The following is a 27,400-nucleotide window of genomic DNA, read 5'->3' on the forward strand; positions in this document are numbered from 1 at the left end:
AAAATCAGAGGATGCGCTTCAGAGAGCCGCTTTCAATTCTCCCATGCTTCCCTTCTCACTAGACAGTTATAGGGCTCTTGGTCTTTCATTATTCAACTGAAACCGTCCCACTTTCTTGTAGCTGAACATCCAGCAGCATTTCTCCTCTGTTCGTTGATGTTTTTGTCCATGACCCCAGCCCCCGCAAGGCCCCATTAATATACACATGATTGAATTTTATGGGCCTCATGAATATGCATGAACTCATTTGAGCACATCATTAACCTTGGGGCTCTCCCATCCAAACTGCCCTTATTTGTAATCACTTACAGAAAAACCCTTCTTTGGAGAGCTGCAGTCTCGTGCTACAGACAGATTGAGTCCAAAACAGTTGGCTAATCTCCAGACTATCCAGAGATCTTGGGAGCAGACCTTAAAGAGGGCCTGTGGAAACCACTAGGGCCAAGAAGGACCCTCTCAAAGGTACACCTCAACCTGGAGACCTGGGAGGGTGCGAGAAGCTGGGCCCCGGGGCCCCCAGAGCAAAAAAGGAGGGTCTAGAGCTGTGCTGTCCACTCGAGGAAATACAACACGAGTCCTATATATAATTGTAAGTTTTATAGTAGCTGCTTAAAAAAATTAAGAAGAAACGGGTACAATTTGTTTTAATAATACGTTTTGTTGAATCATCATATCCAAAATATTATTCTTTCAACATGTAAGCAAAACCAAAAAGTTATTGAAACACTTACATTCTTTTTTATTCATACTTTACCTTCAGAGTCCAGTAGTATTTTGCATTGCAACCTTTGGCAATTAAAACTCACCGCATTTCAAGTGCTGAAGAGCCGTAAGTGGCTGGTGGCCGCCATATTGGACAGTGTAGCTCTAGAGGTCTGGGAAGGAAAATCCAGAGAAAGCAGGGAAAGGAGTCTTGGGGGGCTGATTCCTTTCTCTGTTAAAAAACTCAAAAGAATGGGTGAAGTCAGATTATACGAGAAATGTAATGCCAAGGAAGGCGGCCTGTATCCCAAGTTTGGGGAAAAGAGATGGAAGAAAAGGGAACTAGCCTAGACAAACTGCCTTATTAGGTTCCTGACAGTGGACTGTTACCTTCATGGTTCCATGAATCTTTGCACCATCCCCTTAAGGTAAGCTCACTCTCCCTGTTTTATGAAGGAGAAAGCTGAGATTCAGAGAGATCTGCCTGCAGTCCTGTCACTTCTCCCTCCAAAGGCAGTCTTAATACATAATAGAAGAGGGATGTGTGTGTGTGTGTGTGTGTGTGTGTGTGTGTGTGTGTGTGTGTGTGTGAGGGTTTCTTACATTGAGGTTTTGTTTCAAATATGGAGTCACTTGCTGCTGAGGAGCAGAAGGACTCAGTATTTTGAAGACACACTATACCCCACTGACCTTATGCCCATGAGCTCCTGTAATTCTCACAATAATTTCCATAGCTGGATCACTTTGCAGACGAGAACAGGAGAATAGTGGAGATCAGAGAGGTGAAATGACCTCCCCAGGGCCGTTCAATAAATAAATGGGAGAGGAGGGCTTTGGACTCTGGTTGGTTGGGTGCCATTCTCTTCTCACTGCTCCATTGTGACAATTTTGGTTCATGAGAACCAGAGAGCAGCGTCTGTAGCCTAGGCTGCCCTCTGGTCACCCTCTCAACACCTTAATACTACCTGCTGTGACTGTTCTCACTTTCCATGTCGGTTGCTAGGTATCAGGGCCCATGTCTTACCTGACTATTGAGGCCAGAAATCATGTCCTGTTCCTCTTGGTATTTGCCACGGTTCCATATAGATGGTAGGGTTCTGGAATACTTATTGGATGGATGGATAAGAAGGTAGGTGATAGAAGGGTAGATGGATGGATGGATGGAAGGATGGATGGATGGATGATGGATAGATGGATAGATGGGTGGATGGAAGGAAGGATGGATGGATGGATGATGGATGGATGGATATTAGCAGTAAAGTATATCATTAAGCAGGGAAACCATTTCCTAGAAGGTAACATTTTCAGAAAAGTTTGGAAGACAATAAATAACAAGAAGTAAAAAAGAGAAGAAAATCATAGGATGTTCCCAAAATAAGTTTGCTTAATTAATTAATTACTGCAGCCTAGCACGGTGACGAGAAGACTGGATGTTATCATCGTCACTGTTATCATTAATGGCCAACACTTATTGTGAACTCCCTCTGTAGCAGACACTGGGCTAAGTATTTTATATCTTTTATCTAATTTAATCTTCCCAATGACTCTGTGAAGTAGACGTGATTATTAACATTCCCATTTTATAGATGGGTAAGCTATTAAGTGACACTGCTCAGGGTCACCCTGCCAGTGGCCAGTGAAGCATCCACACAGGCTCATAATTGCTATGAAATGCTGCCACAGGACAGGGGGAGCCACTAGCCACCAGCTATTTCATAAAATTAATCCACTCCTAAGCCAGCCACCTATGTAGATTTTTAACTTTGTAATTTTAAATTGCTTCATATTGTTTTAAAATTTACCTCATATCGCTTCTATCTTTTCTTTGCAAATTTGAACTGTTTTCATGCTCATATGTGACTGTGTGTGTGCATATATCTGTATATATGCATATACAATGTGTGCGTATTTTTGTGTATGTGGATGTATATACATCTATCACATACGCATGTGTGTCCATGCTTATGTATATATACACGTTACATATGTGCATAGATACACATACATCATTATTGTTTTCAATTATGAAAGTCATAGGGTAAAAGAATTTAAATGGAAAGAGCCTCACGTTTCCTTTTGGTTGCTCCTTTTCGGTTCTCAGAGGTGACCAATCTTAACTGCTTCTCGTGTTTCCACTCAGGAAAATTTTCTGTGCGTGCACATGTAGAATACAATTGCAGTGTCTCATCATGAACTCCAAGGCTGCTTGTGACCCAGATGCCCCAGTCTTATGGTCTTGTCCTTCCCTGGCACTCACCACAGCCCAGCCACATGGACCTCTCTTCTGCTCCTCAGGCTATCCCTTCCTGTCGTCCACCTCCAGAATTTGCCCTCCCCACTCCCTCTGCCTGGAATGCTCATTCCCAAAACTTTGTGTGGCTGACTCTTGGTTTGGGCTCAAACCTTCCCTTCTCAGAGACTTCCCTGACCACCCAAAGGAGACACTTGTCGGGCACCACTTACCACATCACCCTGATTATTTTCTGTGTCTCACTCATCACATACTGAAATCATTTTGATTATTTTTTATTGTGGTAAAATACACATAACCTAAATTTTACATTTTAACTGTTTTAAAGAGTGCAATTCAGTGGCATTAAGTACATTGACAGTCTTGTGCAATCACTACTTCTATCTAGTTCCAGGACCTTCTCGTCACCCCAGATGGAAGCCCTATTTCTTTTCTCTGTCTTCCCCACCCTAGGAAAATATTAGCTTCATACGAGCAGGAATTTCTCTTGTCTGGGTCACTGACAACATCGCATAGTAAGCGTACAACAAATATTTAGCAAATGAGTGAATGAATATTTTAACGAATGCAAAATAGATATAGATATTTTTACATATAGCTGAAATCACCTATGCATTCTCTTCTAGAGCTTGGATTTTGCCCTTCATACTATCTTTATTTTTATAGCAGAACACACACATCTAACTCACTCTGTTTGAAGGCGTCACGCTGTTAGTTCACGTGGGCGAACCAGAAAATTATTGTACCAATCCGCCACTGGTCACCATTGAGTTTGTTTCCAGTTATTGCACCCGTAAACACCTTTGTCCAGCTATTTTTTTAACATTGTGGTCTCCCACAATTGACACATGTTTAGAAAACTTAATGAAACATGCCTCTCGTTTCAGAGGCAAGAGACACAGGGAATTGTTGCGGATGGTGGGGTTGAGGGAGCCGACAATCTTTCAGTGTTTGCGGTGTGTTGGTATGACAGTCAATAAGGCTGCGATAAAAGGATGCTAGAGGAAGCGAGGTGAAGGCTAATGACAAACAGCTCCACAAGTGATTGAAATATCAGCTTTGAAGTCAGACTTTGAAGTGCCTAGAGAAAGTCGTCAAACTTAGATCGGTCACTTCTTTTCATTCTTACTTCTTCAACCAACCTAAGGGTGGATACTCCATTCTCATACTCAGTTCATTTCATGTCAAAGCTGGGCAATACTTCTGGGCTGAAGGGAGTGTGGTTAGTAACAATCACAAGGTGTGGTATTCTATACTTAAGAGAGTCTTAAAAGTCCACGGTCGCATTTCGTTCTCTCAAGAGCCTTGCTCTGTAGAAACGTGTCCCCACAGCGATGCTGAGGTTTGGTGTAATGGTTGAGAGTGTCGGCTCTTCATACCACCTGGTTTGAGTTATGGTTCTCCATTTATGGGCTAATACTTTACCTATCCATGCCTCATTTTTCTATAACACGCGCTAATAATAGTTCCTGCCTCATAGGGTTTTGTGATAATGGCTAATTACACAAGGTGCTCAAAGTTAAACCTTGCACACGGCAAGTGCTCAGTAAATGCTCATCACTATGATGTATCGAGCAGCCACCATGTTCCAAGAATTCTGCACATTTAATTCTCAAAATGATCCTATGGGATAAATTTCAGGAGTCCCATACATAGATGAGGAAATTAAGAGTCAAACATATTCCATAACACACCCAGGGCCACCTGGTTGAGTTGGAATTCATGTCTGGACTGTCCTTTGCCAAAGCCACACCACCAATATATCCAACAGTTACGGAATGGGAGAATCTCAGTGGCCAAACACCTTGCTCAGAGCCACATAGCCAGCTTGGGGGGTGGTCTAGGGTTTGAAACAATCTTTCCTGGACATCTTCCAGGGTGGTTGACTCCAGTGGAGGCAGTGATAATGAAAACAATAATTACTAGTATTTATTAAGCACCTTTGTTGGGCCAGGTGGTACTCTAAGCCCTTTGTGTCTGTGTTAATTTTCTACGGCTCTGTAACAGATTACCCCACATCTAACTGGCTGAAAACAACACGAATTTATTCTCCTACACTCTGAAGGTCAGAAGACTCACTGGGCTAAAATTAAGGGTGCAGGCAAGGCTGGTGGCTTCTGGAGGTTCCAGAGGAGAATGCATTTCCCAGCTTTTCCGGCTTCTAAAGATTATCTGCGTTCCCAAGCTCATGGCCCCTTCCTTGCATCACTCCAACCCCTGCTTCCATCATTAAATCTCATTTTCTGACCCTTCTACCTCCCTCTTATAGGGACTCTAGCAATTACGTTGAGCCCACCAAATAATCCAGGGTGATCCCCCCATCGCAAGATCCTTAACTTAATCAAAATCCCCTTCACCATGTAATATAACATTCATAGGTTCCAGGGGTTAGGGCATGGACATTTTTCCGGTGGTGATGGGCATTCTTTTGCCTACCACAGTATCTACTAACTCCCTCACGCTAATTTTCTGGGGCAGCTGCAATGACTGTTACCACCTCCATTTTACAGATGAAACCAAGACCCAGAGCAGGGGGTAACTGTCTTGAGGGCGTAAAGGTGGTAAGAGGTGAAGCATTCAAACCCAGCTCAGGCACTTTTAAGCATTATGATAGTCTTCCTTTTTAGATCTTAGTATAGAGGCAAAAAAATATTAATTGAATTTTAATCTTGGGAAGAGGGGTAGAAATGAAAGCCCGAGGTTGATGAATGAAGTCAGGTGTAGATATTGGGGGTTTCGGTGAGGCAGGGATAGAAGCATAAAACTGTAGGTAGGGAAGGGTTTAGAGGAAGCGTCAAAATGCGTCTCTCTCCCATCTCCATAAATAGTCGTTAATATCTGGCTTGTACGCTCTCTGCTATTTGCAAAGTACTTTCCAGCATCTGTGCATTTATAACAAGAGCTGGAGGTAGGTTTTACCCTCCCTCATTTGATGACTGGGGAAACGGCACCCACATCTCATTGCAGGTTGACTCCAAGGCCAAGGCATCTCCTTGTCCTACCAGCCAACAATATGGTGACGCTGGCGGGAGGCCAGCCCCAGCTGCCCCCGCAGCCCAGGACAGAGGGTGCTCCAAAGCGTTTGCATGTGCCGGTGCTCGAGGATTAACTTGGTCCTGACCTGAATGTTCCAGACGTGGGTGTCTGGCTATTAAGGCTCGCTTTACAGTTCAATCATTGTCTTGAACCACCCCCAAAATATTTTCTATTAATACCCATGGCTTGATCCAAGTAGACTCATTAACATTCCAGAACGTCAGTTCATATCAATTCCTTGGGATTGCACAAAATCCTTTACGGCACAAAGAAGCAAGCCATACAAATATCAGGGGCAGGGGGCAGCATCCTAGGTGGAGAGAGGAGCACGTGCAAAGGCCCTGGGGTGTAAGCAAGCTTGGCTTGTGCAAGAAAGGCTAGTGTAGCTGAGGCAGATCAAGGGAGGGGAAGAGTGATGAGGAATGAGCTCCAAGGGGAAGGGCATGGTATGAACTGTGGATCTTATTATAAACGTGACGGAGAACTTTGGATTAATGAATGCCACTTCTCCCCACTTTAATCCCTCCAGGGACTTCCAGTTACATTTAGGATCTAAGTAAGGCTCTGTGTGGTTCAGCCCCGTCCACCTCATCATGCATCTCTCTGACCTCATTCCTCCTTGCTCATAGTCCCAGACATGCTGGTTCCACTTGTTCCTCAAAACCATCTAGCTCTTTTCTATCTTAAGCCCTTCTCACATCCACTTCTTCTGCCTAGATGAGCCCCCCCCACACACCCTGGCTCCCCTCATGTCTACTCAACCTTCTCTTCCTCCAGGTCACAGTTCACATGTCCTTTTCTCAGAAAGCGTCCACTGACTTCCCAACCAAAAGTCACCATCCCCAGCTAGACCTTATCGCAGCCTCTGTTTTCCTCCTTCATTAGCGATGATCACAACTAAGAGGTATATGCTCGTCTCTGGTTTATTCCCTCCGTGTCTGTCTCCTTCATAGACTGCCAGCCCTGTGAAAGCAGGGACCGTGCTGGTTTCTCACCAGGCTGAATACCCATCATCTAGCCCTGCACCCCACACGTGGTAAATGCTCAAGAAATATTTGATTCCGAATGAATGCGTAAATGCATTCAAGAGAGATCCTCTCAGCAGCATTGTGAGAACAGACTGGACAGGCAGAGACTGGAGGCCAGGATATCCATGAGGGGCACATGACAACCATTTAGGGGAGAGATGGAAAGAGCTAGACTTGGTCAATTATAGGAGAGACAAAGGAGTGGATTCAAGAGGCTTCAGAACGTAGTTTCAACTGGATTTGACAACTCATGGACACAGGGAGGAGACAGGGAGAGCAAAGTTTTACTCTTGGGGTAATAACTTGAGAGATTGGGGAGAAAATTGCCTTTGTCCATTTGGGCTGCTATAATAGAAATACCACAGACTGAGTGGCTTATAAATAGCAGAAATTTGTTCCTCATGGTTCTGGATGATGGGAAGTCCAAGATCAAGGTGCCAGCAGATTCAATGTCTGGTGAGAGCCCGCTTCCTCACAGACTGCCTTCGTCTCGCTGTGTCCACACATAGCAGAAGGGGCAAGGAAACTCTGTGGGGTCTCATCTATAAGGGCACTAATCTCACTCAGGAGGGCTCCACCCTCATGATCTAATCGTTTCTCAAAGGCCCCACCTCCTAATACCATCACTTTGGAGGTTAGGATTTCAGCATGTGTATTTTGGGGGGATGCAAACATTCAGACCACAGCAAATATAGTACAATTAAATTAAGTAATGTGTGTGTGTGTGTGTGTGTGTGTGTGTGTGTGTGTGTGGCGAGGGGGAGATAAGATACTTTGGGCTGCATCTCAAAAGCCAAATCTGGAATTTGAGGTGCTTGAGGGGCATCAAGATGGACAGTCCAGGAGGCAGGTGAAAATACAATTCTGACACTCAGAAGTACAGTTTGGCTGGAGAGATCTATTATGACCAATGATACTATTTTGGCTCATATTTATAGAATTCTCAGCACACATTAGATCCCATGCTAAGCCTAGAAGCAGGATCATATGGCAGCTAAGAGCCCAGTTTCTGGAGTTGGATTGTCCAGGTTCAGCTGGGAACTCAACCACTTACAAGGTTTGTGATCCTCAGCAAGGTGCCTAAGCTTCCTGTGCCTCAGCTTCCCCATCTGTGCAATGGGGGTAATGATAGTATCTGCCACTCTGGGCTAATATCAGGATTATAATAACTTAGAATAATAGTGTATAGCACTCAATGAGTATTTGTTATTTTTTATGATCACCGTTAATCATCATAACAAACCTAAATGGTCGATAGGATTAGTATCCTCATCTTTTTCAGATGATGAGGCTGAGGCTTGGAGAATTTAAGTAATTTCTCCAAGGTTACCCAGGCGGTAAATGGTGGAGCCAAGTTTTGAACCCGGACCCGCCAGCCTCCACAGTCAAATGCAGGTCCAGCTCCAGAGTCTGAACCACCAGCCAGCGTTACAGTCCAACACAGGTGGGCGGAGAATGAGACGTCACTCAGGAAAAGCATGTCTGAGGCATGGTGCTGTGGTTGAGAATAACAAGAAAAGTAAAAAAGATGCTCCCATATGTAGCAGGAGAGCCGAGTGCTGAAAGGTGTGTTTCTGAGACTCAGGTGCTCAGGGGTGCCACCTACCTGTTGGAAGAGCTGAATCAATGGCTTTGCAATTTTGATGCCCAACCCATTATCTGGGTTGGAATTGTTATCTAAGAGTCGTGCCATCTGATCTCTCCCTTGAGCTGCCCTGACCTTTGCTCTAATTATTCGTAAACACAACCAACAATTTACAACTGAAAAACACTCTTCCCTCAGGATCTGATTGGATCCTCATGGCCACCCTGAGAGGCAGGCATTATTAGCCTATACTCTGCAGATAAGGAAAGAAAGGCACATAGAGGGGAAGTGGTTCATGGAGCTGAAGAACTCTGACACTGATGTAGACAGGTCTGCAGTTGAATCTGAGATCTGTCACTTACCATCTGTGGTCCTCGGGAAAGTTACTCAACCTCCCAGATCTCAGTTTCCCTCTTCTGCAGAATGGGGATGATCACGCCTGTTCCTTAGGTTGTTGGAAGGAGGTAATTGGATTGTGGACACAAAATTTAGAACATCTGGCATACAGGAGGTACTCAATAACTGGCAGCTAGTAGCAGAAGGGGTAATAGGAGCTGAACCTCAAGCAAACCCAGGCCACCAATTCTAACCCCTGGGTTGTTCCTGCTGAGAAGGTGTATGTAGGTGTCATTGAGGAAATGGCATGGAGGTAGACAGAGCCCCTAGAAATTATGGTTGATGAGGATAGTAAACGCTGATTGTCAGAGTACTTTATATCCAGCCAAGGAGATGGGTGTAATCCATGAGGAGGGTTTAAGGCTATAGGTCAGGTTCTCATGATGAGTAGAGCCTTGGAGCCATTTATATGGTTTAGAATCCTGCCATTTCCCTGTGTCACCAACTCAGGCAGATTACTTGGCTTCTCTGAGCCTCAATTTCCTCATCTGCAAAATGGGGATTAAAAATATGTACACTTGCTTTGTGGGAACTAAATGGTGTCTTAGTGTCTTGCGCATTTAGCCTGGAATATGGTAATACTCGACAAATGCTATGTCTCTCTTTTCCATCACACCTTCCACTCCATAAGGATAGTATATATTTTTTACTTTCTGCAAGAATAAGTTATTCCTTATTACCCTCTGGGGATAGAAAGAAAAATGGGAGGCATGACATCAAACATGGGAGTTAGTGGAAGAGGAAGGGGACCGCAGAAGCAAAATTTTTGTCTTCCTTCGATCCAGAAAGAAGAGGACCAGCCAAGATGAACCAATGGTCCCGTTACCTGTTGGGATGGATGACCTTCCTCCTCTGCTCCTATGAGACCAGTGGAAGTGAGTAGACTGGAAAATGATGGGGAGGATTTGGAAACTGGAAAGAACGAATAGGCCAAAGTAAATATTCCTGGATCCATGCAGAGAGGAGATGGCTTGGTAGAAATCTCAAACAGACCTGGGGTTTGGACCCTGGATCTGCCATTTTCTCTCTGTGTGACCTTGGTCAAGCAATGTAACCTCGCTGAAGTCAGTTCTCAACCTATGAAAGGTGAATAACAGCATTTACCTCATGGCGGTATTTTGAAGATAAAATAATGGACACAAGCTTCTGTCATAATGCTCGGCACATGGTGGGGGGAATGTAAATATGTTAATTAAAAAGGGGGGCTCTATAATTCCAATGGACTGAATCCTCAGACCCCCAATTTGGACACTCCCTTTACAATCTTTTTTTAAAAATTGTGGTAAAATACACAGAACATAAAATTTACCATCTTAACCATTTTTAAGTGTAGAGTTCAGGAGTGTTAACTACATTTCACATTGTTGTGCAACCAATCTCCAGCACTCTTTTCATTTTGCAAAATTAAAACTCTGTATCCATTAAACAATGGCCACCCCCACCCCTCCCTCTGGCCCCTGGCAATCACCATTCTACTTCCTGTTTCCATGACTGATCTAAGAAGAATTATATAGTATCTGTCTTTTTGTGACTGGCTTATTTCACTTAGGTCCTCCAGTTTCATCCATGTTTATCCTGCATCATAATTTTCCTATGTTTTAAGGCTGGATAATCTTCCATTGTATGGATATACCACATTTTGTTTATCCATTCATCCATTGATGGACACACGGACTGTTTCCACCTTTTGGCTATTGTGAATAATGCTGCTATGAAAATGGGTGTTACAAATCTCTCTTTGAGAATCTGATTTCAATTCTTTTGGCTATGTCCCCAGAAGTGGAATTTCTGGGTCATGTGGTAATTCTATTTTTAATTTTTTGAGAAACTGCCATACTATTTTCCATAGCAGCTGTATCATTTTACATTCTCATCAACAGTAAACATGAATTCCAATTTCTCCTCATCCTTGCCAACACTTGTTACTTTCTGCTTTTTCTAAATAGTAGGCATTCTAGGGGAGGTGAGGTTATATTCCTAATGTATCTAGGAATCTAAATTAATCATCCAAAGATTGTATGGTAAGCACGGAAGCAGAACAAAGAGAGAACTTGATCATATATAGTTCACTCAAGCTGTGGGGAAACATTCTCCACAATTAGAATCCTTTCTGCCTGACAAGTCCTTCTCCTTGTATAAGGCTCAAGAAACACTCCCATATTCATGCACTTTGATTTCATGAAGTCCCTTTCAATGATCTTATTCTATATTCCAGAGATTCCTACCTTAGGGTCACTGGGCATGGCCTAAAGTCCATGAAACCCTGGATTTATATTTTAAAAAGGTGTATATTTATCAGGATAGTGAGAATAACTATTGTAACATACAAAATCTAAACTACCAGCAGCTTAACACAATAGTACTTTATTTCTTGCTCCTACAAAGTCCAGTTGTACCTGTACAAAACTGGGGTTCTCCTCCCTGATGGGCAATTTAAAAAGGCAATTATGATGGCATCAGTCTTTGGGAAAAGAAAACAGCTTTATTGCTATGTTGATCTGCAAGGAGACAGGGGGAATATGCCCTCATGTCTGTCTCCCTGACGTGGGGCTTGGGGCAAAATTTATGGGATGAGGGACAGGACCGTCTAAAGTGTGGAGATAGATGATTGGAGGTAAGGAGAAGTGAGCCCATTGATGATGTGCACAGGTGTAGTCAAGCTTCCTGGCTCTTCACAGGATTCATGTTCACAAGATGGTGGTGTTAGTATGATCTGAGGGTGGAGTTTTCAGCCCTTTGACATGAAAAACGTCACACCAGGCATTCGTGCAGGCCTAGTTGATGGGCTGGTGGTCTCAACTGGTCTGAAATACACAAGGGGTCTCAGTTCCTGAAAAACCACCCTTAATTACTCTGTCACACACCTGGGTCATGCAGTGAGGGTGCACCTGGTCAGCAGGGATTCAAGCCCCTTTCATTTTGTGGCTCAGCCATCCCTTGGGGCATCAGAGAACTCACTGCATTCTTTGCTTTTAGCTGATAGACAAGAATCAAGAGAGTCTGGAAGATCTTGGAGGAGAGTTTTTTTAGTCAGGTCAGGAAGTGACATACATCACTTCCTCCCACTTCCACTGGCCAGAATGCACGTGATGGTCAACTACAAGGGAGTCTGGGAAATGTAGTTTAGCAGTGCACTTGGGAGAAAACGAAGCTGGTTCTGGTGGCCACACAGCAGTCTCTACCACAAAGACAAATAACCGTTTTCCTACAGAGAAGATCTGGGTTCTCAAAAGAACTGGCAAGTCTCTCACAGGTTAAGAACTCACTGTTTATTCAGACAGGGCACAATGTACTTGCCTGAGCATCAACTTTTCTAGTTATCATCTCAGTCCCATCATGCCTTCCTGAGACCACCCACCACAGTCTTGTGTGAAACACGGTGTACCCCCAAGTCCCCTCCACACGTATCTACAGACAAGTTTATTCAATACACATTTATTGAGTGATTCTTAAGTGCCAGGCACTGTGTTATGGGCCAGAAACAACAATAAGTAAAACCCAGACCCTACTCAGAGATCTCACAGTGAATGGGAGAGATAGATCTATAAAAAGATAATTACATTCTTCTAAAAATTGGTAAATACATTTATAGAGATCAACTCAGAGTATTATAAGAGTGAGAAAGAGTATGAATCCTGACTGAAGCAAGTCTTCATGGGTGTGTAGCAGGGGGTAAAGCTAGGAAGAGAGCAAAGGCATCTGGGACAGGATGAAGGCAACGAGCAAAACCCCAGAGACAAGAAAGAACATAGAGTAAGGTCAAGGAAATGTTAATCAGGCAGTGAGAACAGAGAGGTCAGCAGGGCACCGATTACGGAGGATTTTAACCTAGTTAAGAAGCTTAGACCATCTGCTGAATTACTTTGCAGATGGCTAATAGCATCTATTATGTGTTGATTCTTACTAACAACTCCCAAGGATAACCTTAATTCTATGTTCAGGGGCATCTGCCTGCCCTCCTGCTCAACACCAGCATCCCATATACCCAACGGTGTCCAGGACTGAGGAGAATCGATGATGATGATGATGATGATGATGATGATGGTACCTAACATTCATTGAGTAGTAGCCAGGCTCCAGGTTTCCTTCTAAGCAGTTTCCAGATATTAACTGGTTTAAACTTTACAAAACTGAGACCAAACGATTCTGAGACCCAGAGGTGGAAATGTAACATTATTTAAGGATTCCTAACGGCATCAACCCTTTGGTGAGGCTCAAAGATGGAGGTCTGCCTTTTCCGCTCTCTCCCAACCCGTCTCCCAACCCTATCATAGCCTTTGACAGATTACACAGGGTCAGAATCTGATCCAGAACAAGGATTGGGCTACTAGGTTACAGGCCTTGGAGACAGAGACTGTGTCTTACCCATCTACGTTAGTAATGGATGATCTATTGTAACAAACGACTCCCAAATGTCAGTGGCTGAACTCAACAGAGGTTCGCGTCAAATTTGTCTAACACTTCAGTGTGGATGATTGGCAGGAAGCCTTTTTGTTGTGTGTTAGAGACACAGGGTTCTTCTGTTTTGTGCTTTCACCATCCTCCAGGCCTCATCCTTCTCTGCAGGGTCTTTACCAGAATCTCTCAACCTTGGTACCTGGGGCCGGATGACTCTTTGTTCTGGAGGGCTGTCCTGCATGTGGAAGACATCTAGCAACATTCTGGACCTCTCCCCAGTAGATACCAGTGGCACAGCTACCAGTTCCCAACCCTCCCAGTTTTAACAACCAAAAGTGTCTCCAAACATTGTCTAATGTCCCCTAGGGGATCATAATGGCCCTTTCTCCACTGAGAACCACTGCTTTATATCCAGTTGGCAGAGAAAGGAAGAAAGGAGTATGGAGGATTGCTTGAGACTCATTTTTTGAGCCAGGAAATGGTGAACATCAATTCCACCGACATTCTATGAGCCTTAATTTGGTCACATGGCTCCACCTAACTATGAGAGAGACTGAAAGGCGGATTCTAGCTGTGAGCCCAGAACAAAAAGGAAACTGGGTTTGGTGAATACATGGAAGCTTTGCCTCACCTTCTTTGTAACATGAGCAAACACACGGGTACATACTACACACACGAACAACCTATCAGAGGATCTTACTCATAATAATCCATCATTATATTTTTGAGGGATGGAGTGAGGGTGGGAAGGAGGAACATGGAGGAGATGGCAAGATGAAGGCAAGGAGGGAAGCTGTGACCCCGGACGAGTAGATGAAAAATCCAGATTCTCATCGTAGTTCTGCTCCAAAAAGGTATTCACTTTAAACGATTCCTTACCTTACGTGGGTCTTCGTTTTCTTCTCCGCGAAATGAAGAATTGGGCTAGAACAGCATTTCTTAAGATGTGTTTCAGGGACCATTAGTCTTTAGTGCCATTGAGTAGTGAGGAGAGAAAAGGACCACTTAACATACTCCATACCACTCTTGCTAATTCAATTCTTATTTGCATATTGGTCCTTCTGATGAGTCCTTCATTAGAGAAACCTGTTTAACTTTATTTTACACGGCATTTTCCAAACTTATTTTATTCCGTCAGTTATTTCTTAAGCATCTTCTATGAGAAAGTCACTTTTCTGAGTTCCGATGATACGTCGTATAAAAGATAAAGTCTTTGTCCTCAAACAGAAGAATAAAAAGGTCAAGGGTTGTGTTTCCTAAACTTTAGTCATCCAAGTACCACCTCCTCAATATTCGCCACATCTGTATCCCCCAGCACTGAACATTTCTCTTTAACTGTGCTCACTTTTCTTCACTTTAATGCGCTTATTTTAAAAGAATGGTTAACATCAGCTCTGTCATCTATAAAAGCAGTACCACTTGCCATAAATAGGAAGTGCAAATAAAAATAAATAGTCTGAAAACAAAATCCTATTATTAAATTCTACTAGACACCATTGTCTGAATAAGGCTTTGAGCCTGAGTCCTGCCCTCTTTTTGGTTAAAAAGGGAGATTATTAAGTATTAGAGATATGGTAGACAAATACTAGCATTAGATTGAAGCTTTCTCTTCTGTGTAATCAGAAGGATTTAAAAAAGCACTGAAAAAGGAAATTGTTTTTCAGTCTGTGCTTCGAAATTATTTAACGTGTGTCCCTACATTACATAACGTGAACTTGTGATGCACCAAATTTATCTTGTGCGACATTAGTGGTTCCCACTCTGAGAAACGCTGGTCTGGAGGAACAGTATATCTTGGTTGCCTTCATTGTTTATGAAATTCTTCCCCGAATACTCTTGATCCAAACCTAAACTTGACTCACCCTGAGAGTCGTTAGGAAGCCGGATGCTAAGACTACACGTGTAGCCTTCAGAGTACCATGAGAACCGAACCAAGACTCGTCCTGGGCTCATTCATTGTGACTAATCCCCTCCTGCTTTGTCTCTCTGTCCTTCAGATAATAAAGATGCTTGTGTCTTTCCCTTCGTCTACAAGGGGTCTACTTACTTCTCTTGCACCAAGACCAATAGCTTCTTCCCTTGGTGTGCGACCCGAGCCATTTATGACAGGCAGTGGAAGAACTGCCTGACGGAAGGTGAGCGGCGCCATATTGTCCCACCAGCAAGTTTCTTAAAAGGATGGGTTACAAAAGAGAATGCGTGAATGTGTATAATATGATCATATTTTTTGCAGACAAGTTATAATATGTGTACGTGCATAGAAAATGCTCAAGGAGGTCAAACACTGAATCTTAATAATGGGTAATAATGGTAACAATGATGGTGTTAAAAATGGTGCTACTTGGGGCTGGCCTGGTGGCGTAGTGGTTAAGTTCCTGCATGCCGCTTTGGCGGCCCGGGGTTCACGGGTTCGGATCCAAACGGGTGAACCCCAGGTGCAGACCTACACACCGCTCATCAAGCTATGCTGCGGTGGCATCCCGTATACAAAACACAGAGAAAGATTGGCACGGATGTTAGCTTAGGAACAATCTTCCTCACCAAAAACAAAAAAACAAAAAAAAAATGGTGCTATCTGAATGAAGATCTTATGATATTGTAAGACCATTAACCAGAGGGAACCATTGTATTCTTTGTCTCTTTCTTAATTTCCTAAATTAATATGGAAAAAAGAAACAAAGTATAAAAGAAAAGAGATTTTCTTTTCTCAAAGCCCAAGAGATTTTTGACAATTATATGATTTCTATTTTTTTGTGCACAGTACAAAAGACACTTAATTTGTTTTAACCAATATCCTATTGTTGGACATTTAAATTGTTCCTACGTATCCAGCTTTTGAATATTTAGGATTTGCTTTTTCCCTGGTATCACTGTTCTTGACTCTCTTCCATCAAAGGCCCCCCTTCTATAATAAATACAAGATCCCTTTTACTATCCTGAAATGAAATTTATAAATAACATTACCTATGTTCATAATTTCAAAATAAATCAACATTATTCCTTGACTGCAATGTAAGACATAAATAAAATGAAAGAAATTGAGAATAAAGTAACAAGCATGCATGACCATAACTAACCTAAAAGACATTAAAAAGTAGCCAGAGGCTTGTACATCTAGGCAGAATCTCTTTGATCACAAGAGCTAAAAATGACTATTTTAAAAATGCCCCCACAGCCTGGTGGCCCAGCAGTTAAGTTCACATCCTCCGCTTTTGTGGCTGGGGGTTTGCTGGTTCAGATCCCGGGTATGGACCTACACATCACTGGTCAAGCCACGCTGTGGCAGCATCCCACATATAAAGTAGAGGAAGATGGGCATGGATGTTAGCTCAGGGCCAATCTTCCTCAGCAAAAACAGGAGGATTGGTGGCAGATGTTAGTTCAGGGCTAATCTTCCTCAAAAAAAAAATAAATAAATAACCCCCTACATCGAAAAAAACAAAGCAAAACCTGGAAGCAATATCACCTTTGTTGAAAACTTCCACTCCAGTTCAAGCAATGCAAATCAGGATCAACTGGTTGAAATTGAATTAGAAAATCAGAAACGGACATTTTCCTTTTTTTTTTTAATTGTGTAAAAGAGGTCCCCAAACATTCTTAACACGTACAAAAGGGAGCAAAACTGTGCAGAAGCTGTATAGATAGACACAATCGGGACCTAGAGATATTTATTTCCACTATATCATTGTTTAGAACAAATGAAAGAATTCCACAACCCGCTTTTGATGAAGGCTCTTTCAGCCAAACCATCTAGGGCTCGTGTTCAGATGCCTTTTGAGTCCCCTCCCTCGGCTCTGGTTTCTGAACCAAGTACTTCTCTTTGGACTCAGAACTGGCAGCTTTCTCACCACCTCTGAACAGCTTTCCCATCTTAGCCTTCGACCACAAAAGTGGGTGAGTGGTGTCCCACGGGCATTCCCAAATAATGCCTTGCAGGATGTTCCTTCTCAGTCTTACCTCATGAGCAGAATAGTGAAATCGAAAACAGGTGTGTCTATGACAATTCCCAGAGATGTTAGCTTAAGATACTTATATCATTAGAAGTATACTGCTGTGCAGAGGGGTTTTTGTTTGTTTGTTTGTTTTTTGCTAATTTGCAGGCTTCCTCAGCAAGCAGGAGAGGCCACCACTGCACAAACCAGAAGAGTCAGAGTCATTCCTGATTCTTCTTTCCCTCTCACTTCAAATCTAAGCCATCAACTAGCCAATTAGCTCTGCCTTCGAAATAGATGCCAACTTCAGCTTCGTCCTATCTTTCCATTGCTTCCACCCTTCTCCAAATCACCATCCGCTCTTTTGCCCGAAAAAGTTGCTAACTGGCCTCCCCAAATCCCCTTGCCTCCCTCCAATCTATCTCCCACACATTAGACAGAGGAATCTTTTTACAATGTGAAGTCAAGTAATGCCTCTCCTCTGCTCATGCCCGTCTATGGCTCACAAACACACTTAGAAGGATACCCCTATCCCCAACAGCCAAAGCAATCTCGTAAAAGAAAAACAAAGCTGGGGGCATCACATTTCCTGATTGCAAACTATATAACAAAATAATAGTAATCAAAACACTATAGTACTGGTGTAAAAACAGACACACAGATCAATGGAACCGAATAGAGAGGCCATAAATAAACCCACACATATAGGGTCAATTGATTTATGACAAAGGGGCCAAGACTATATAATGGGGAAAGGATAGTCTCCTCAGAAATGATGATGGGAAAACTGGACAGCCACATGCGAAAGAATGAAACTGGACCCCGATCTTACACCACACACAAAAACCTACTGAAAATGATTAAAGACTTGAACTGAAGTCCTGAAACCATTAAAAATTCTAAAAGAAAACATAGGAGGTAAGCTCCTTGACATCAGTCTTGGTGATGATTTTTTGGATTTGATACTAAAAGCAAAGGCAAAAAATCAAAAATAAACAAGTGAGATGACATCAAACTTAAAAGCTTACACACAGCAAAGGAAACCATCAACAAAACGAAAAGGCAACCTATGCAGTGGGAGAAAATGTTTGCAAAACATATATCTGATAAGGGGTTAATATTCAAAATATATAAAGAACTCACACAAGTCAATAGAAAAAAAAAAGGAAAAGAAACCCTGTCACTGGGTCTGCAAAGCTCTGTGTGACCCGCCCCATCTCTGTCCTCATCTTCGACCACTCTCCTCCTTGCCTGCTGAGCTCCAGTTCCATTGGCCACCATGTTTCTCAAATATCCGGAACTCCTTCCCGTCCTTGAACGCCTCAGACTTTTATTCCCTTGACTCAGAACTCACTCCCCCCAGATTTTTGCACGTCTGGCTTCTCCACAGCGTGCAGATCTCTTCTCAAATGTCACCTGCTGGAGGAAGCCTTCACCTCTGACACCCCTTCACCTATGAGAGGCCCTCCATCGCTCCCAAATGACCCTGATTCCCTCTGTGCATGTGAAGTCAGTGCACCCGCTATAAACGTAACGTCAGAAGCTATATTTGCTGTATTAAATTTGTGGTGGGAAATTCAGTCTGTTTATGGAAGTTGCAACAAGGCACGAGCACCCAGATAACTTTCCTGTGTTTGACTTCTCTGACATTTGATGTTTTTCTGTAATCTCAACTTTTTTTTTTTTGGTATCTCAAGATCTTCATCTGTTGGTCATAAGCCATCAAAATTCTTTGTCTTGACTTTGTTCCTACAGGTCTTTTGGGGATTGTGACAGATTTGTTTTTAAGACGCTTTGTGAAGCATGTTAAGTTTGTTTGTTCAACAGGTGGTGGCGCCATGGGTTGAGATGGGGAACCTATTGGAGAAGCTTTGAGAGTGAAAGTAGTTGGTGTAGGCTTTCTTTACTAAGTGCTTGATGAAAGGAATGTACCAAGTCTCTTCCAGACCGGATGTTTGTCCTATCCTTTGGCAGTTGATTGATTGGCTGGTTGATGATTAAATGACTGTCCTGTGATTGACTATAGAGAGCCAAACCCCTCATGGTCTGCTTTCTGTACAGATTACCCACGCTGCATCTTCCCTTTCATCTATCGAGGAAAGTCCCATGACAACTGCATCACGGAAGGCAGCTTCTTCGGAAAGCTGTGGTGCTCAGTAACCTCCAGCTTTGACGAGAAGCAGCAGTGGAAATACTGTGAAATAAATGGTGAGGCATTGTAGCAAGGATGGGGTGTTTAGTGGGGAGGAGGGTAGGCAGCCATGATCCTCCTGAGAGGATGGTGGCAGAGTGGAGAGCAGGGCAACTAGGAGAAATACTTCTTGGGACCAAGTGTCTTCTCAGAGTATGCTATGACAACCACGAGAGACAGGAATGTCCTGAGGCCATGTTCCCCCAGGTCCCCAGTGCCAGCCTTGAAAAATCCATTGTTCTGAAAACTGACAACATGGGCTTTAGTCCTGATATTGGTTTTCAAGTATTTCTGTTCCTAGAATTGACAATAGCCAGATTCATCCAATGCCGGTCCTTAACTGTATTTCAATGCAGTTAACATCTAATCTTAATTCTGGGTCTACTCTTAATTTAATAGTGACCTCCATTTGTTCTAGTGCCTTCTCTGTATTAGACCCTGATCCAGCAGCTCTATACACAATATCCTTTGAATCTTCCCATGAAAGCTCCATGAGATGCTGGTTTTTTGCCCATTCAATAAATGGTCCCAGTAAAATTAAGTCAAGCCTAAGGTCACACTCTTAGGTGAAGGCAGAATTAGAATTTGGATTCAAGTCCAAATGGCTCAAAGCCCATGATTTCTCTCTGAGCACTGTTGTCTCCATAGAAATGAAAATATGTGCAAGACACGTATCCAAGGGCACACTTATTCCCGTATAAAATCCTACTTATATTTTCCCTTATCACTCAAAAAATCCTAATCCCATATTAAACCTTAATTTTTTCCCTAACTCTAGCCATCCATCACTTGTGTCCTTAACCCTAAACCAACTTTATCCTTAAATCTCACCATAACTCTGCCCTATTGCTTAACCCAATTTTTCACCCAAGTCCAACTCTATCTCCATCTCCGTGCTTGACTCTAAATTCTATCATTAACACACCCATCATCTTAGGCATTTACAAATCCTAGACCAAACAGATGGATTAGGATATCAATTTTACGATAATATCATAACACTGTGTATAGTTCTAAATCCATCTCAAATCTTATTGCAACTTAACTCTAACCTTAATATCTACACTTCTGTTTATCCTTCCTGCCAGTCAAGCTCCTCAGAGCCAATTCTGATGGGGTGACAGATTATAATTTGTCTAAATCACCAAACAGATGCCCAAGAAAAGATACTGGAAGAAAAGGGACCCGTTGGCTCTGGCTTCCCCCACTACAGTGGGAAAGATATTAAATCTCTTGGTCAGTTTTGTTACCTGCAAAATGAGAACTGACTTCAAGGGTTGTGTAAAGATTAGAGTTCACTTTCATCAAGGATCTAACATGGCGTCTTGGATATTCCGGGTGCCTAAGAAATGTGAGTTCTCCTCCTTCCCTATCATCTGAGCCAGGAGTCAAAACATGAGCTTTGAAAAGTGAGACCTGAGTTAGAATTCTGCTGTCGCCATTTGCCAGCTGGGAGACGGGGCTCAAATGATAAAGATCATAATACGCTGAACTTTTAGTAAGCATTGGCTAAGTTCCGGGCATGGTTCGAAGTGCTTCACATGCAAGAACTCATTTATCGGTTGCAACCACACCTATGAGGTAAATCTGATTATTAGCCTCATTTTACAGATGGGAAAACTGAGGCTCACAGGGTTTCAGTTGCTAAGGGGCGGAACTGTGATTTGATCCCAGGAAGTCTAATCGTTAGAAATCGTGCTCTTAATCACTGGTTGGTACCTCCTCTAACCCCTCATCCCCTGCATCAAATTCTGTCTCCTCCTCCAACGCCATCGAAGCCACCTGTCTAATTAGATAACACTGAGTTTTTCGCTTACCAAAGTAAGGGAGATTACTACCTTGCCAGAGTCTTAATAGCGTCTCGGAGGGAGGAGGGCAAAGTCGGGATATTAATGAGGTCTTGGGGTCTGTCAGTGTGGGGATGTGATTAGGACTGGGTAAGGATCATAAGAGAATAGTTTAGAACTGGTGGTCATGTCAAGGTGAAATTTCTGAGGATTCAAAGAATCTTGAAGAGCAAGCAGTGTTTTGATGCAATCTATTGAAAAGTTTAAAGGTCTGACATTTATTTAAACAATTTTTCAAGAAATTCCTGAGATGAACAATAAAGTTATTTGCAACTGTCATGTTCCTGGGCAAGAATTTTGTAGATTAGTAGAGTGGTGTTGATGAAGCCCGTGGAACAGGAAAGCTTTGTTAACGTAGAGAGTAAACTGTGTGGGTGTTGATGGCTTAGGTTCTCACTTATCTGTAAAATGTAAGTCATAGTATCACCAAGAAGTTGTTTGGGAATGTTCAATACTATATTTCCTTTCATGAGGTGAAGCATGGTACACAGTTTGTGTGTGAAAACTGGAAGCCTTTTTCGTCATCTCTTCTCAACCTATAATCTTTCCATGCTTATTTTCAGAGTACGGGGGAAATTCTTTCAGCCAACCCTGCATCTTCCCCTCCACCTACAGAAATAATGTGATCTCTGAATGCATTGAGAATGAAAGCAACAAGCTCTGGTGCCCAACCACAGAGAACATGGATAAGGACGGAAAGTGGAGTCTCTGCGCCGACACCAGTAATCTGGGGAAGGGGACTGGGTGGACGTGGGTGGATTCCTTCCTTCGTTTACTCCAGCCCTACTGTGCGCCCCTGTGCTGGGCACTGGGATATGGCGATGAATAAGGCCGAGTCCTGTCCTCATGGATCTGATGGACAAACAGCGTAAACAATGTGGTACTACGACAGGAAAAATGCGGGCTGCTTAAGATCCAAGAGGAAGGGGTCAAAAGGAAATGTCCAAAATGTTAAACACCTAACACTTATACTAATACAGAGTAAGTACATGCTAAGGTTTTTAAGAATCTATGAATAAGGAAACTTTAAGGATAGTAAAACGAATTCAAAGGACGTTACAAGAAATATATATGGTCAGTGAAGAAAAGAATTCTGAGCTGAAGCAGTTGCTAAATTACATACAAAATCTGTGAACATTTAAAGGGCAAGCAAACCTTTGGGGTTATCTCATCTACCAGAGGGGATTATTGGCATCTCTATTGAACAAAAGTTATTCACAACATATCAACCTTTGGAAAGACCTGGCCACCCACCTCTGAATAAATTGGCATGAATAGCAGCGGAGCATTGTCTGATAGAGCGCCAGAAGGGGAGAGGATGGCGCAAAAAGACCTGGCAGGGTTCCGCTCTGCTGTCCAGAGGGTTGATAGGAGTCAGCATCAACTCATTGGCCCTAAAAACCAAAACTCAATCTTCTACAGGTTACACCTAATTGTCACAGAGTCAGGGCCTCCAGCTGGTAGCAGAGAGTAAGACAAAGCTCTATTTCCCTAGATCAGGGGTCTGCAAACTCCGTCCCACATGTGCCCTCTTTGTGTGCAGCCCCCAACCTACGAATAGCTTTTACATTTTTATATGGTTGTAAAAGATCAAAAGAAGAACAATATTTTGTGACAGGTGAAAATTACATGAAATTCAAATTTCAGGGTCTATTATACAAAGTTTTATTGGAACACGGCTACACCCATTCATTTATGGATGGTCCGTGGTTGTTTTCCGGCTACAGCAGCAGAGTTAAGCAATGCGACAGAGACAGTGTGATGCACAAAGACGAAAACACCTTCTATCAGGCCCTTTACAGAACAAGTTCGCTGACGCTGAGCTAGAGAATCAGGTGACCCTTAGCGGCTTAACTCTTGTCTAACAGACAATGGTCTAGGATGACATGAAAATGTCATGTGGCAATCTTTTGCCCTATTTCAAGGTTTGGATAATTTTTGTTAACAAAGGATAGCAAATGTAGATTTGGTGGGTGATCAGGGAAGAAACCCTCACTGAAGGAAGATATAACCCTGGCAGTGTGTCTTCCCCATTCTCCGCTTGGGCGATGGTCGGTAGATTGTGTTTTGGTATCATTTTGTCCTCGGACAAGGCTCTCCTTCACACCTCCATTTCCTTATGAGTGATCCAAATCTCCAACCTCTGTTCAGGGTCCTCCGCGTGTCTGGGGCCGTCGGATGGAGTGTGGTCCACAGGGATGTCAGAGAGAAGCAGGAGTGGCTCACACTGGGAGATACAGTCCATTCTCCTTATTGGTGGGAGGTGTGCTCTATAAAGTTGCCTCAAACACCGAATTGGCAAATACTGAGCCATTGCTTGTAGTGGAAGTTAGGTTTCTGGGAGCCTCTGGTCACAATATTTCGTCAAGCAATCCATGCATCACCTTGTTCTATGTGTGTTTCTGTTTTAAAAAAACCACCTTATTTAATATATACTGTTGGTTCATTCCCATTGAAATCGCAGCCCACAGTACCGTGACTCATGCCTGCGTGAAGCTCACGCAGCACACGTATTTCCTCTGTAAGGCACAGCACAGCCCTCTTGCTTAGAAACGCTAGCCAGCAGTCTGCCTGAGGCCATTTTGAACAGTGAAATCACCAACAAAAGAAGGGACCACCTGGGCCGCCACAAGGACTCCTTGTTTACTGTAGGAGAGCTGAAATGGGAAGGCAGAACGTTGCCCTGTTGGACTTTAGCGAGGAAAGTGGTGACTTGCGTGTTGAACGACTCACATTTTTCATGGCTGGGCTTCTGTGGTCCTTTGTGGACATGCAGAGCGTCGAAAGATTTGAGTCTCCCGACGCCACTCCCTCGTTCTATCCTCCACTCTTTCCCAAGTCCTAAACTCAAATCACTTCCGAGGGAAGAAAATTCCTCTGACATTTAGGTTTAGGTCCGACTTTCATCCCTCCAAGGGGAGCCTCTGAGCAGCGCCCAAATAGCACGATCACACCCAATGTTGACCCAATTTTGGTTTTAGGGCGGGTTCTGAAGCCCAAGCCTTCACCTTAGTGTATAGTTTGGGAGTAACCACTGTCTTCTCCCTTCTTCTCCCTAGGAATTTCCTCATTGGTTCCCGGCTTTCCCTGCCACTTCCCGTTCAACTATAAAAACAAGAATTATTTTAACTGCACTAACAAAGGATCAAAGGAGGACCTTCTATGGTGCGCTACCTCTTACAACTATGACAAGGACCACACCTGGGTGTACTGCTAATGCAGAGGTGAGAACAGGGACCAAATCTGGGTGCATCACTGATGCAAAGGTGAGAGCAGGGGCCACACCTGGGGGGATTGCTGATGCAAAGGTGAGATCAGGGGCCACACCTGGGGGCACTGCTGATGCAAAGGTGAGAGCAGGGGCCACACCTGGGGGCACTGCTGATGCAAAGGTGAGAGCAGGGGCCACACCTGGGGGCACTGCTGATGTGAAGTTAAGATATGTTCCTGCCACCATGTCTGCTCCGCTGAGGTTCCCAGCAAGGTGAGCTCCGTTTCCCAGACATAAAGTGGAGCTGAGGGGGAGGCTGCCACAACTTTCCAAATTAGAAGGCTGGAAGAAATTGGGATGCCTCTGTAGAACAGGAGAGCAGGGGGAGGAGGTGGGCAAACTTTTTCAGACCCAGAAAGGTATCATTCCAAGTTTTAAGTCTGGGAGGCTTTGGGTATGAAAGATTAGGAAAGTAGAATTTCTCAAATTGGAGCATGAGCTGAGAAGACAACCTCGAAAGCAGATAACCGAGACTTCTCTGGTCCCCAGAAGCCATGGCACTGATGCAGGCTCCCCAAGCCCAGGAGTTGAAAGAAAGATTTCTTGGACTCTCAAGGTCTGGGATTAGTACTCTTTTATTCATAAAATAGCATGGGGACAGGACCCACGGGCAGTGAAGAGGTGCAAGGGGCTGAAGGTAGGGCTAAATTTATAAGGCATAGGTATGTGAGTTATCTATTTACAAGACAAAGGAAAAATCATGTAAAAAAGTTGATAAAATGGTGTCAGTCCGGATGGGGTCTGGTTATCGGGTGGTCATATAATTTTGGAGACGAATCAGGTTGAATCAGGTCAGGACGTCCTGTGTTTCCCGGAGGATGATATAGATCAGAATGTGGGCCAGGACGCCCTGGGCTCCTCCCCGTGGGGCAGCCTTGATGCTCATCAACACCGTGTTGTGACTCCATTCCCCCATCACTGAGTGGCTAACCGAGGAAAAGGCGGGGTTCACTTCTCTTCCTCATCATTTGGGCCCCCTCCCCAACTTCAGCCCCTAAATCATCATCTCCACAGGACCAGCTTCATCCTTCCTTTTTTCTAGTCTTTTCCTTCTGGCTTCAGTATTCCAAAGCCTATAGAAATTCTCTCTGGACCTCCTGCATGGATCGACTGACCTACTCACTCTGTAATTCTGGAATTTAGAAGCAAACAGAATCCCTTTCCTCAGATATGTGGACAACTCCGGTGGTTTAAGTAGTATTTACTCTTAGGATGCATGTGGCTTATGGATGACAACAAAATTAGTGACTTTTCCTGAAATTTGGCTTGGCAGTGAAAAATGCTGGGGAAAATCATTTTCCCTGAACAGAAGTAGGTTTGGGAGTCTGGCTACCTTCTTAACAGGGTGGATGTTAGAAAAAACCCACAGAGGTCCCCAGTCTGTAGCTAGGACTAAGACCACTTTTAATACCTAGCCTCCAACTTCTATCCATCAGAGCAGAACTATCTTCTTGAGATCTCCTTCTCCCAAATCTATTACAACAGAGGCGAGGTTGAAATGCTCATTGGTCATTGACTTACTTGCTCCCATGAGCCAGGTGAGGGGCGACGGGTTGCCCAACTACTCTAGGCTCAGCCGCTTCCTCTTACTTCTGAGCCTTGAAAATCAATACTGTCCCTTTTTCATTCACATTATTGCATACCTATTACCTGAATGGTGGCTTTTGATTCTATTTTCAAAGGGAAGAAAGACATCTTCAGAGGAAGACTGACATATTGAGTCTGGAACCTGCTTCGTCTTTTTCATCGTATCTTTCAACCTTAGATGATCACCTTTAGAAATACCCTGTCCGCCGTCTTGCTTAATCAGTTGGTCCTTTGTGAAGAACAGAGTGAAAATGTGGCATAACCACCAATAAAGGACAACCCAAACTAACTCTGCGGCTGTCTTTTCTGCCTCCTAGAATAAGAGATCTGAGGGATCCGAAGGCATGGTAAAGGAAACGTTGGTTATTGGTTTGGTGACTGAGTTGGCGAATCTCATGGTGGGGAGATCAAATTCTCAGCCCAGTGACCCTTTCTGGGTCTCTTTCTGGGAAGTCACAGATTTGGGTGGAGCATTTGTAGGTACTTATTAAATCATCAATGAATAAATTAGTAAGGAAGTGGAGGGTAGAAAATTCATTGCAAAACTGCCTTAACTATTCCTCCCCCATGCCCATGGCAGACATCAATAACTGATTGCAGAATCTGTCTCCCTGTGAGCCCAGATGCAACCTCATGGTGTTGTTCTCCTTGTCTTTCTTCTTCTTCCTCTTCCCCTTCCTCCTCCTTCTAAATTAAATACTCTGAACAACTGCTGCCATGATCCCCCACTAGGCTCAGACATCAGGCATTGATTTTAGCTGTTCAGACTCATTCAATGACAATCTGATTGTCAAATTAAAATGATGTCGCAGAGATGTGCAAGAAGCCTGAAGATTTAACAGTAGATCTTTCTCAGTTTAGCTCAAGAACCACCAGAGGAGAGCTCCCCACTCAGTCACGTACAAAAATGCCATGGTAAGCGTAGTTCTGCTGTCCCCAGACCCGACGTCTCCTCCCCTTGTTTAGAGCCTTCCTTCATCTCATTTTCTACCTCCCCCCACTGCCTCGCTCATTACACTCAAGCCGCTGCTCTGTTCCTTGAGCCCACCAAGCTCACTCCAGCCTCTGTGCCTTGTTGGGCTGGAGTCCTCCTCTTCCTTGTCCTCCTGTAGCTTCCTCCTCACGTCATTCCGTCCCTCTTGAAATGCCCTGTGATGGAGACGGTGATGCGCCTCC

At 43.6% G+C, this 27,400-nt stretch overlaps 1 protein-coding gene across 2 annotated transcripts; it reads left to right on the forward strand.

Moving 5' to 3' along the window:
- Positions 1-321: 321 nt before the first annotated feature.
- On the forward strand, positions 322-26,513 carry ELSPBP1 (epididymal sperm binding protein 1). 2 transcript variants are annotated; one of them, XM_008527556.2, is made up of 7 exons: positions 322-462; positions 9,784-9,873; positions 15,394-15,531; positions 19,390-19,536; positions 21,930-22,088; positions 24,426-24,590; positions 26,320-26,513. In XM_008527556.2, exons 2-6 carry the CDS (start codon positions 9,804-9,806, stop codon positions 24,581-24,583), a joined length of 672 nt encoding a protein of 223 aa, XP_008525778.1. In that variant the 5' UTR covers positions 322-462; positions 9,784-9,803; the 3' UTR covers positions 24,584-24,590; positions 26,320-26,513. The 2 variants fall into 2 exon arrangements, with proteins under 2 accessions (XP_008525778.1, XP_070489222.1); XM_070633121.1 differs by lacking the exon at positions 322-462 and adding an exon at positions 469-589.
- Positions 26,514-27,400: the final 887 nt, after the last annotated feature.

Source organism: Equus przewalskii, chromosome 9 (genome assembly GCF_037783145.1).
Source record: "Equus przewalskii isolate Varuska chromosome 9, EquPr2, whole genome shotgun sequence".
Taxonomy (NCBI): Eukaryota; Metazoa; Chordata; class Mammalia; order Perissodactyla; family Equidae; genus Equus; species Equus przewalskii.